Consider the following 12,744-nt stretch of genomic DNA (forward strand, 5'->3'; position numbering starts at 1 on the left):
ACATTAGGTTGAGTGTCAAAGTTCATTCATAGCTCAAAGTCTTCGTATTTGTTTTTTCAGGAGCTTTTCATGGTTCAAAGCTCCAGACAAAGCTAGTATGATAACTTTTAACTGTTTTTCCTCAAACTTAAAAGATACATGTACATCATAAAACCAGTACTTAAACAGATACATCTGTACTTCACCATGAACCATGATTTAGTCTTTGAGGGAATATGGAAACAGACTTGTGCAGAATTGAAACAGCAGACACATCAACTGTGTCTTGTGCACAACAACTCCTGGAAAGGGAATGATAATTTCCCCAGTGCTCAGAGAGAAAACCATAACAGGTTTTTTCCTGCTCAGCGCCTGAGCATAGCTGTAAAAGGCAACAAGGAGCAGCCTGCTCAACTACACTCAAGTCTAAACATTTCTCTCATTGGGCAGTTCGGATCCAACAAAGCAGAGTTTTCTCCTTTTGCGGGTCCTTGGGCTGAAATCAGAAACTGAGCTGGCAGAGAACGGTACAGCCACACAGACATAAGTGAGCTCCTCCTCTATCGATTTATCTTTGGCGGGAATGTTGCTGTTAGTCTGGACATGCAACATTACACTGTGTAGATCCCTTTATAAGCTGTATACAGAGCCCACAGAGGTCTCTCACTAAACTGGGACTGTCGTGGCAGACTCATCTCAGCAGTGTTTTGTAGTAATTCACAGTCATACACAAGTTCAAATCAATACAGCTGTTTTCATAAGTGACGAGTAATCATCATAATCTGTATGCTCTGTGATTTTGTTGGTCTGTTCTGTACACACCACATTTATTGCATGTTGGACCTCAAGACACAGGGTTGTACACAGAACAGAATGTAAAGCACACTGACACAATGGGGCTTTGGTGATCTGAGAAAAAAAAATACCACATGTGGCCACAATTTAGTTAATCAACTTTCTTAAAGCATGGGGTTGAGATAATTCAATGTCCAGATAGTTATGGGTTGTCAGGAGTGATGCTGTTTATAATGTCAGATCTCAGAGTATAATTTTATTCCCTGCATAATAAACCATAATTCGACTAGGATTAAGTATCCATACTTAAAAAGCTTCCATCTGCTGATATGAACATGCCAGTAGCTCTAACACTTCCCTTTGTCCTCTCTTGGCTTACGTTAATCGTGTGTGGCTATTATTAACATCTTTCAAATAAAATAGGGGGAAAACATCCTAGGATCAACAAAATTGACAGGTTGTCAAAACTTGAACACTCTACTACTCCTTACAATTTTCATTTGTCATAAACTGAGCTTCAGGGTATTTCTGTTTGTTTGACTTCTTTGTGGACTGCCTGAGCTTGCAGGTGCTGGGTGGAGCAGATCAGCTGGTTTGTTTGTACCTCTGTCACTTTCGCTAAACAGAGAAAATGATGCTATGGCGCGCAGCGCTAAGCTGTCAAATGCGCCTGCACAGGTCACAGTGCACCAAATTGCACATCGCTTTTGCTGTGACACCTGCTCGCCTATGAATGGTACCAAAACTGCACAGAATGCTGTGATGTCACAATTTTTAAAGGAGCGTGCAACTGGCATTCTGACTGCAGTAATGTCTACCAGAGCTGCTGTCTGTTGACAAGTTCAAACCTTTATCTAACTTCAAAGAACCACTGAAGTTACCCTTCTTCACAATGATGCTGAGTTACAAGCGAGTTGAAATAAAAAGTAAAAAAGAAGCCTTATAAAATTCAAATCAGTGTTTAAACTCAATGTGTGTTCACTGGAACTCTCCAAGTAGTCCCAGTGAAACGATCCTCATAACTCATTAAAGGTGAGTAATCACTGTTTGAGTTTGAACTTATTTAATGTGTGTTTACTGCCCACTGCAGCCTGGTACAGTGTCCCTCTGAGCTTCCTGTATCAAGTGATCGTCCCACATCTGATTTGCTATTCAGCTCTCTACTTTGGGCTGCTGCCGGCCGAACATTTGTTTGAGGCTGGTTTGCTAGCTCTTGTTGTTTAACATGCTGTGAAATTATAGCTATGGTTTGTCAGTATGCAACATTATTTACTTTGAATCTTTGCTGAAATTAGAATCACGTTAGCTTCCAGCTAGCTGAGTTTATGTACCAGTTTATTTACCGCTGCTATGTCGCATCTAAGGTCTGTCTTATGAACTGGAGTAGTGGACGTTTCGAATTCATAAGAACTTCATGGAATTGGAATTATTGTTTTAGCAACTGGTCAAACTCACAGGTGTTGCAGGGAAAAATGTAGGAATTGCTTGTTTAATTTATATTTTGATTGCAAAACACAGAAAACTATACCGTATATATTTTGTTTCGCAAGTGACCTTGGTAATTGCGGGATAATGACCATTGAGGTCTCCATAATCAGGAGTAAGTGGACTTTGCAGAAGCAGACAAGATTCTTGCCTCCTCATCCATTACTTCCTGAATCTAAAAATGCTCTAATTTGGCTCTGATGTAACTAGGGCTGGGACGACGCGTCATGCCAAACAGGAAGGAGGCTGAGAATAGCCCCTCTCACACAGAGATGTTGCATTAACACTGCAGCGGTGATTCGTCAATTCTCCACCGTTGGTCATTCACACAGAGCGAAGCTCCACTGGAGTAAAGACGACTCGCTGTGTAATTCACACAGAAAGCTTCGCTGCGGCTCCTACAGAGACGTGACGGTACACGTCATGATGATGATGTCGGTGTGTTTCCAGGTGTCGCCCCTGTAAATCTAAACCCAGGGACCATTTATAATGTGTAGTGATTTAGAACCCGGCTCCCTAAACACCCTGGAAATTGAAAGAGTTACGTTTTTTGCGCTAAATTACTTTATTACATAATCGCCATCGGTAAATGGGTTACTGTGTGACTCTGTCACTTGCGGGGACGGAGGCTGTTTTCTGGGAAAAAGTTCACTGAAGTCTTGGTCGGGAGGGCTGACCATCGCAGTGATTTCTATCAACACAACCATTTGAGTGAGTTAAAGGTTTTTGCGGGTCACAGACGCTGTTTTTCGGGCAGAAAAGTGACGTAGAGGCGGTAGGGTATTTTTTCCTCATATAAGTTACCAATGACGGTTACAGTTAAAACCTTACTTTTGTTTGGTCATGTAACCTTAAATTAATTGTTAGATTAGTCGACTAATGGAAAAAAGTAATCGCTAGATTAATTGTTTGAAAAATAATTGTTTGGGACAGCTCTAGATGTAACATGTGACCTGCAAAGTAACGACACGGTAATGTATTTGTCATTATTCATAATGTAATGTAAAACAGAAAACAAAAATACTGAGGTAAGGCACAAATACCTCAAATTTGTGCTTGAGCACAGTACTTGAGTAAATACACTTACATTCCATCACTGCTGGAAACTCCATGTATCAGCCAGGTCTGTCTCTCTACCACATGCAGTCAAGAATAGTCTAAATAGCCAGCTATTCACACATTCAGCTGAGAGAGCGTCCATTACTCAGCACTCTGAATAATTATAACCTTAAAAAGCTTCATGGCAAAGAGTGAAGAGAGCAAATGCTGCTGGTGTAATCATAGATCATGGCTAGTGTTTCCAGTTCTTGGTGCCATGGCTGAACTGGTGGATTGTTTCCAGAGTTCCTGTAGACATAAATGTATGGGAATTACTGTGGTGGCAGCTGCAGGCCCAGAAGAGGAGGAGATAAGCCACTGCTGATTGGATCAGAGAATATGAGAAGGCCTGAGCAGGCTGATGTGCTCCCAGCTACATGCAGACTTAAAGATAGTATTTTTGGGTGGATGGGGTGACAGGAGATAGATACTTGTAGTTTCTGTTATGTCTTGAGACTGACCGCATCAGTTACACATAAAGGTCACGACAACCTTCACTGCTACAGTGCATTATTTCCATTGATGACTCTATGCTTTCAGTGCATTTTAAGAGGAAAAAGGGGGCACTCAACCAATTTTCCACATAAAGGTAATCAGGACCAACTTTCACTGGTTTGGATATAGAAACAAGTTTATATCAGAAAGTTAGAGAGTTTCAAACTAGAATAAAGTGTGGGTTTTTTGAAATATGTGGGAGCTACCTGGCATGGAGGTGCTACCAACACGTGTCTATTTATTGCATTAAGGGCAATGGCGGACCTTTTTGTGCATCGTGAGTCTGATAATAGTCTGGATGTCTCAGCCTCTCTTGCTGTTTTTTAAACCATATCTTTTGAGTCACCCAACTATATGTAATAGCAATATTATTTTTTATTATTTATTATATTAAATCTCTGGAGCTTTAGCCCTAAAACTACTGACCTGCAGCACTGTGTAAAGAGAACTCTTACCTGTGCTAAATATAGAGCACGCTAATCCTGATGTAGCAGCTGTACAGATCATGCAGCTCACCTGTAATCCCAAACATTCAAACTCCAGCCTATTAATAGACTGCTCTCCCACAACTTCAGCTGTTGCAGAATGACTGTCATTGTTCCCTCAGCAGGTACTGTAGGTCTGAATCATTTGTACATATGAGGACTGCACAACTTAGAGGGTTAGCAAGCTTAGTTTGGAACTAACCCTGCTTTTTCCGTCGTGAGAAAATGGAAGTTCAAATAGGCTGTCACCATGCGTACTAACGCAAATACTTTGCCTCTATTTTTGACATCTTTACAAGGCTGAATTTAAAATGAAATGCAAGCTGTATTTTTTATGTTACACATAAATCAAACCATCACAGCAAACAGTTTTTTGTTGGAGTGGAAGATGAGTTGCGGAGTCCTATAGTTTGAGGGAATGAAGCATATCTGCAGTGGATACTGCTGTATCACTTGCCATGTGGAACAAGGTTGAACAAGCTGTGGCTTAGATGGCTGTTCGCACTGTGATCAAGTCAATCCCACTGCAACAGCGGTAGTTCCTTCAAATTCAAGACTGAATTATTTTTTACAATTTGTCTTATCTTTGTTGCTGAAACATGCATTGCCTTGGCAGCCTGCAATTCATCGGCTTGGGGGAAGTGCAGGTTTTGCATAAAAGGCGGTAGACTTTGAGACAATCACTGGCCTTAGTATCTTCTGGCATTTCAGCCAGACTAGCTGCAGCAACCCCAAGAGTAAAGGAAGGACATCCATGCTAGCCCAGGTGGAATCTAAGGCTGCTTCTGGTTTATGTCTGGTCGCAGGACAGTGAAATGGAATGTTGGGTTCAGACTGGCAAACAGCAGGAACTCAGACACTCTTGCACCCACATCATCGCACGGACATGCCTTCACCACAACGTCCCAAATCAAGCTGTTTCGCTTCACAGGCGGAACTGTTTCTGAGCTGACAGAGCGCAGGAAAACATAAACCCACCAGGCAGAGTAAGAAATGCATGACATTGTGTCAGTCACGAGTATTTGATTTCTTTAACTTTATGAAGTGCTGATAATGCAGGATTACAACACTATAAATGTCCAGTAAATTAGTAATTTGAGAGTCAGTAACACTTAATGTTTAACCCTACTAGTACTTCTGTAGTAAGTGTGACAGACAGGCGCACCAGGGCAATACTGGATCATTTTATTCCTCGGTGCCCAATAAATTAACCAAACCGAGGGTTTCTGTCTAATGACATTTTCTCTCTCTCTTCTTATATCAGTTTATAGAGTGACTGAGCTGAGTTTCCCATCTGACAGTTGAAGTTATGTCCTTTATTCAGCAGAGAACTTGGTAAGGTGTTCTGAACTGCCACAGTAAATTTAACCAACAGGAGTGGGTATGTGTTTTTTGTAAATGAACTTGATAGACATTAACGCAGTTCTCACCTGGAGCCTCTTCATGGTCTGGGAGTCCTGGTCAGCCTTAACCTTGCAAGCCACCAGCAGCTGAGCGGTGGAGGCCGCCACCTGCTTGGCTGACGAGATGAGCTTCTCCTCGCTGGCATGTCCCTGCACCGCTGAGTTGGCTGCTTCACACAGATTGTTGGTTGCTGCAGCAACCATTCGAGCCTGAAGAGTCAAAGGCATTGTCAGTAAGATGTTTTTACTAATAACTTCAAAAGAATTATTAGATAAGGCTTTAGGTAGGAGACTTACAGCTGAAATAAGCCCCTGAGACCACTGTCCATCATCCACTGCATTAGCTGGGATCGCTCCCACCTGAAAATACAGAAAAACTGGTTAAGAATCATAATGGATTCATTCCTGAAGTCCAAAGCATTCATCAATATCAAAAACATGAAATGCACAGAGCGGAATGAAGGGAACAGGCTGGAGGTTAAGATTGACAATGATGAGGTACTTCTGTTTGGTTCAATCCCGGAATGGAAAAGGTTAAATTTGGCAAATAAGACAAATAATTAAGGCGTGTCTACATGTTTACATTCAGTTAAAATTCAAGCTGGGTCCTTCTTTTCAGAAAATTTAAGAAAGTTACAGCTAAAACAAAGATAGGAATGACTAGAAGTTTTCTCCAAGCCAGGAAAACAATTTCGTTCCGTCATCTTGGTACCATGTTAACAGGTCCTACATGAACATTAAAGCATTTTCATTGTCTAGCTGTTGGGTGGGACCCTACCCTTCACATATGCTCTGTGTTTCACAAATGTTTATGATAATACATGTAAAGAAATGTCTGAATGACTCAAATAAAAAAAAAATAAAAAACAGTTTTATCAAACATTTCTTCATGTTATCTCTTGAATGGCTAGCAGATCAAAACTGCATGTTTGTTAAGCAGTTATTGGAGGAAAGACAGGTGTGCTCTGTTACAGCATAACCATGTTTTGGGGTTTTGTTCAGGTGAAATAATGGTGCACATCACATGAGAAACTCATTAAATGTCTAACCATTTCTCCATGGAACGATGCCTGATGTCTTTAGAATTGACTTCATAATCTAATATAAAATTCATGCTTTGGCTGGATTCCATCATACCTTCCCTTGGGCCACCAGCTCCCTCTGTGCTGCTGAAGCTGCTTTGACTAGAGCACTGGTGGCAGCTGCGATGGATTTGGCAGCCTCCAGAATCTGCTCCTCAAAGTTCAAGCTCTCATCTGCCTCCTGATTACGAAAGAGAGACACCGACAGTTTATAAGCACACTGTATTACAGATCAGACATAAAGGCCCCGTCCTTAAAAAAAGTGAACTGGGCTGGTTTACAACACTGTAAGATGGTGTCCAGTAATCATTCATAGTGTGACGAAGATGTACACTGTATGTGACCCCGTGGTAAGGTTAACGGGCTCAGTGTGAATGCTGCTGCTCTGTAAAAAGTCCTCTGACCTTGGGTTTGGTCCTGGGCCTCAGCTGCTCCAGTTTCTTGGCAGCTGCTTCAATAGCTGCCGCTGCTCCCAGCAGCTCATTCTCTGCGATGACGGTGGGATCCTCAGGGTCCACCCACTCGGTGCCTACAACACATAAACACAAAGCTTTAGAGTACCACTTTATCCCTTATTTGATTCTGCTCTTTTGTTGAATTATGAATTATGCTATATCATTACTGCTGTATTTGTTGAAATTCTTAGTGTGTACTAGGGCTGGGCAATATATGTCATTATATCGTTATTCGTCATATATTTTATTTGGACTGTAAATGGTCTTAGATTTTGGATATGGTTATATGATGACATAAGGTTTGTCTTTTTCTGGTTTTAAAGTCTGCATTATAGTAAAGTGATGTCATTTGAACACGTGCCTTGTTCTACTTGTTCTAATAGTTGTTTTTACCCACTGAGTCATTATATCCACATTACTGATGATTGTTTAACAAAAATCTATTTATATATCATACATATTGTGATATTTGATTTTGTTGCCCAGCCCTATCATTTATGAAGTGTTTTTAAGGAGATTTCAACATACTGACATATGTATCATGTTCCACAATATAGCCTAATAATACTGCAATATCATTTTAAAGGGAAGATTTTGTGTTTTGCTGGAAGAAGTTTGTTCCGCTCACATATGGCCAGTAAAAAAAATGTGTTGATATATGTAAATTGTTTCATAGAGCCCCTTTAAGGCAACTGGGCTGATAAATAGCTCAACTTTTTCAGACATAGATGTATTTTCAAATGACATACAATTCTGGATAAAACAGTTTAGGCAGATAAAGTGTTATGTTGTGTGATGTAACACATCTTCTGGTAAATAAGCCACGTCTAGCCATTTGGTGAACTGTATTATCAGCAGACATAAGCTCCCATCATCTCTGGTAATCCATCTCTTTGACATCTTCTGAGAGTATGATTTACAAGTGCTTCAATTTAAAAATGTTATGAGATGACTTTAGTTGTGTATTGACACTATCTAAATAAAATTAACTTGATGTATATTTGTTGCTTGGTTTTGATAAGATAACATCTTGTTGAAGGCCATTCCTGTTCATCAATCACAGACAGTTCACTTCTCAGAGCCACTGGTTGCCCCACTTGCATCATTTGTTGAGTGAAGTCATGAATTTACACCAATGCTAATGTCTATTAAACTAAAGCAGAGGGACATTAATCTGTGATCTAAAGCTCTGAAGATTACTTTCCCTCCATTTGAGGAATGATGCACTCATTGAATTTCCTCGAGGTCAGTGTAATTTGTAACTCACTCTTGAGAGGCGGATTGCAGAGCAAAGCTGTGTGAAACTATACTATATACTATGTAAACTATGTAACTTCGCTGGCTATCTACAAGTCATATTTCAAATTACTAGCAGGGGCCAGGGCTTATCTACATGAAGCACTCTAAACAAGACCTGATGCTTGGCTACTTAGGACAGGTCTTGTGTATGTCTGCACGGCAGTGTGCATAGTCTACCTTTTTTACTAATTCACTAGAGGCATCAAGTCAAAATTTTAAATTGTATTAACATGTATCAAACAATTGTCTTAATCATCACTACAAAAGCTCACTCCCAGTAAAAATATCTGTTAAGGGATGATGTACCCAGACTGATTTAGACGGGTGACACCATTAATGTAAACTTGGACATGAAGAGAAACCCTGAAGAATGTGGCTTTGTTCTGCTGTCATTCTATTATTGAAGAGTTCAAAGGTTAATATACCTTTCATGGCCTCTGCAGCCTGGATGAGCTCAGTGACAGAGCCTGCCACCCGCTTGGAGTAGCTGGCCAGCTGTTGCTTCAGATCATGTGAGGGCTTCTGGATAATCTGTGGGAGAAGAAAAAAAGAAAAAGCTCATAACCTATAATTCAGTCGTATTTGATGGTCACGTTCTGTTTTACCGATGCTTAAGGTGTTTAGGTAACCCTTAATTTTACAGGCTTGGAAATTTCACGTTAAGAAGTTGGTAATTGCCAAGTAAAATATTTGAACATGTTTGTAAAGTGCATCCCATCGTACCACAATATTTACCATAAAATGTACTGTAATGGCTGCAATTTCTTTATCACCAGGGAACTTCCAACTGCATTCTGATTTACTTCTGTTGATCATCTCAACTTAATTTTCAACTTTCGATGAAAATAAAGGTAAAGACTGAATTTAAAAACAGAACCATGTGCTAGCTAGGTTCGCTGATATGTTTGCAGATGATTGAGATATCAGAATCAGAACTATTCAGTGAAAATATAACAAATTAACAATATAAACTATTTAAAGAATAGAAAATATAACAAAATAACAATATAAACTAAAAAGTAGAAAATATAACTATACAATATAAATATATATACACAATCTGTTTTTTGGGTAAAAGGATAAAAGAACAGACCGGCTGGCAGTGAACAATTACAAGAAATGATGTGCAAATGAAAATGTGCAAATGAATAGGTAGTTCAAGCTGAGCGTTAATGTAACGCATAGAGTTATGGTGCTGTCAGTGTGACAGTAGAGTCAGTGGTAGAGGTGGAGTGTGAGGAGTGTCAGGGGGGATTCAGGCCTTGTTGATAAGGCTGACAGCAGACGGGAAGAAACTGTTCTTGTGGCGTGAGGTTTTGGTCCTGATGGACCGCAGCCTCCTGCCAGAGGGGAGTGTCTCAAAGAGTTTGTGACCGGGATGGGAGGGATCAGCAACAATCTTTCCTGCACGCCTCAGGGTCCTGGAGGTGTACAGGTCCTGAAGAGACGGGAGGTTGCAGCCAATCACCTTCTCTGCTGACCGAATGACACGCTGCAGCCTGCCCTTGTCCTTGGCGGTGGCAGCAGCGTACCAGATGGTGATGGAGGAGGTGAGGATGGACTCAATGATGGCTGTGTAAAAGTGCACCATCATTGCAGCTGTTGGTGTACAGGGAGAAGAGCAGAGGAGAAAGAACACAGCCCTGGGGGGATCCGGTACTGATAGTCTGTGTTTTCCCAGCTTTACACACCGTTTCCTGTCAGACAGGAAGTCAGTAATCCACCTGCAGGTGGAGTCAGGCACGTTCAGCTGGGAGAGCTTCTCCTGTAGCAGAGCTGGGATGATGGTGTTGAAAGCAGAGCTGAAATCCACAAACAGGATCCTGGCGTAGGTTCCTGTAGAGTCCAGGTGCTGGAGGATATAGTGGAGAGCCAGGTTGACAGCATCGTCTACAGACCTGTTGGCTCTGTAGGCAAACTGCAGGGGGTCCAGGAGAGGGTCGGTGATGTCCTTGAGGTGTGAGAGGCGCTCGAAGGACTTCATGACCACAGAGGTCAGGGCGACGGGTCTGAAGTCGTTAAGTCCGGTGGTCCTTGGCTTCTTGGGGACAGGGATGATGGTTGAGGTCTTGAAGCAGGCTGGCACGTGACAGGTCTCCAGTGAGGTGTTAAAAATGTCTGTGAACACTGGGGACAGCTGGTCAGCACAGTGCTTCAGGGAGGATGGGGAGACCGAATCCGCTGACAACAGCTGAAGATGGCGCCGCAGACGGCTGCCTCGGTGTGTTGGTGCGCATTGTTTTGTTTTGTTTTGTGCGTAAACTCTGTTTTTTGCGATAGTACCCGGAGCTCTTTCACCAGAGAAGAGCTCATGAACATCAGGGCAACAACTCCAGAGGATCTTTTTCCAAGTTTTCTCCTCCCAACTTTGGAAATTTTGGACATTCTGGTCAAAGGTGCGCTCACCTTTGCTCACGCAGCGAAACGCCGGAGGAGAGGGAAACGGGCCGGTGCACTCGTGCGTCTTCGCTATCACCACAGATGATGGTTTATAGGTGTAATTGATTGATCAATGACGTAAATTAAATGACGTAAATTAAACATGAGTGGAAACCAGTTTGTACTCTGCTTCTACTTATCATGCTGAGGTAATTACTGATTGCACATTATAGGCAACAGTGGAACAACTGAAATAACTGCAAACTCTACACTGCAAAAGGGAAAGAAACACTAGGAGGGGGAAGGTGAAAAGATGTCTACTTCAAGTGAAATGATAAATGACATGTACTTGCCAGAGGCTTTGTATCAGTGGAATAACAAATGCCTCACATACCCATATTAATTAAGTAGAATCAAGCAATTTTGGAGAAATCAATGTGACCGAGGCTTAACAATATTTTGCTGTAAAGCTGGGGTGGGTAGGGGTCAATAGATAATGACTGAATTATAATGTTTGTGTTTTATACAGGTTTCTGGCAGATACACTGCACTTTTGAAAAAATGCCTTTTGTGGCTCCAGAGGAAGCTACATGTAATCTGTGATGTCACTTAGTGGTTATGTATCATTGTTGGTAATGTAGTGCCAAGTTTTAAAGGGGGAAAATAATTTCTAGTATAAATAAGGCGATATCTCTGCTTCTGCGGCATCCATTCGGATCATTTGTTTTTACACTGTCCACACCAAGTCCAACAGTGTTACCAGAGTGTGATGTGAGACCAGTGGACTGCTAACTGGATGAAAGTAATGGCAAAACGGTTTGATTTGTTGGTGCTCAGATGTGTTTGGGTTTCAGTTTGTGTACTCAGACTGTGCTAGGTGGACAAGCAGTATTCAGGTTGGAGCGGTGTGTGACAGGTGCAGGGCATTAAGAGAGCTCAGTTCATACCCAGCTCAGGTTTATTCAGATGTGTTGTCATGAGAAGATAGAGGCGAGGACGTAACTGCACAGGAATGCATACAGCAGGCCGCACTAATGCTACGAGCTGACACGTCCACATATTGCACAGCGACAAACTGATATACACATGCTCAGACAACACATACTGAGAATACACTATTACCCAAACTCCCCTGCAAAAACAGTATTAGACAAGAGAAAACAGAAAATATGGCAGGTATGTGTTTAACAAGTACAAACTAGTGCTTGCATTTCATTGTTATCTATCATGTCCTTGTTTGCCTATTTGGAGGCATTTTAAATCAGATTTTAAAAAGAGGGGGAGTGGTCATGAGGGGCAGTGACGGCTGAGGCATAATTAATGCCGAGTTTTGTTCATGAAAAGGGGGGCTAAGCTGGCATGTGACTTATGTTTTTAAGTGCTGAGTATTATTTTGGCATATGATCACTGTTAGTGCTGGGCGGTATGACGGTTTCACAGTATATGACAGTGGTTTTTTTTTTCCATGCATAATCAGCTGTTCACAGCATTTTCTACTGGTTGAGAGAGAAATTACTAGCCACTTTTAGATAGAAAAGGCAGCACATTTGCTGCAAGGCAAGGTAAAGGCTGCACTCTGCCACACTGTCTAAAAGGGAGATTTAATATTCCTTCTTTCCCAGAAAGCCGCCACTGGTGTATGTGTAAACATGTAATGTGACCTGAAGCACGAAGTTGGACATGAACAGTGACATACAACATATGCATCGGAAGAAATGTGGTGACACTTGTTAGATTTACTTAATTATAGACCCATGGCCCATATTCTCACCTCCTCAGTCACACACAC

General features: G+C 41.5%; 1 protein-coding gene across 4 annotated transcripts in view; it reads right to left on the minus strand.

Moving 5' to 3' along the window:
• tln1 (talin 1) overlaps nt 1–12,744 on the minus strand; it is a 95,604-nt gene that overhangs the window by 4,577 nt on the left and 78,283 nt on the right. For all 4 annotated transcript variants that reach the window (XM_037118332.1, XM_037118328.1, XM_037118331.1 and 1 more), the window contains 5 exons: nt 9,002–9,107; nt 7,227–7,351; nt 6,878–7,003; nt 6,038–6,100; nt 5,768–5,950 (listed from right to left, as the gene is read on the minus strand). In XM_037118332.1, the coding sequence (XP_036974227.1) occupies nt 5,768–5,950; nt 6,038–6,100; nt 6,878–7,003; nt 7,227–7,351; nt 9,002–9,107 (603 nt within the window). The remainder of the gene's footprint in view (nt 1–5,767; nt 5,951–6,037; nt 6,101–6,877; nt 7,004–7,226; nt 7,352–9,001; nt 9,108–12,744) is intronic.

Source organism: Acanthopagrus latus, chromosome 12 (genome assembly GCF_904848185.1).
Source record: "Acanthopagrus latus isolate v.2019 chromosome 12, fAcaLat1.1, whole genome shotgun sequence".
NCBI classification, from domain to species: domain Eukaryota; kingdom Metazoa; phylum Chordata; class Actinopteri; order Spariformes; family Sparidae; genus Acanthopagrus; species Acanthopagrus latus.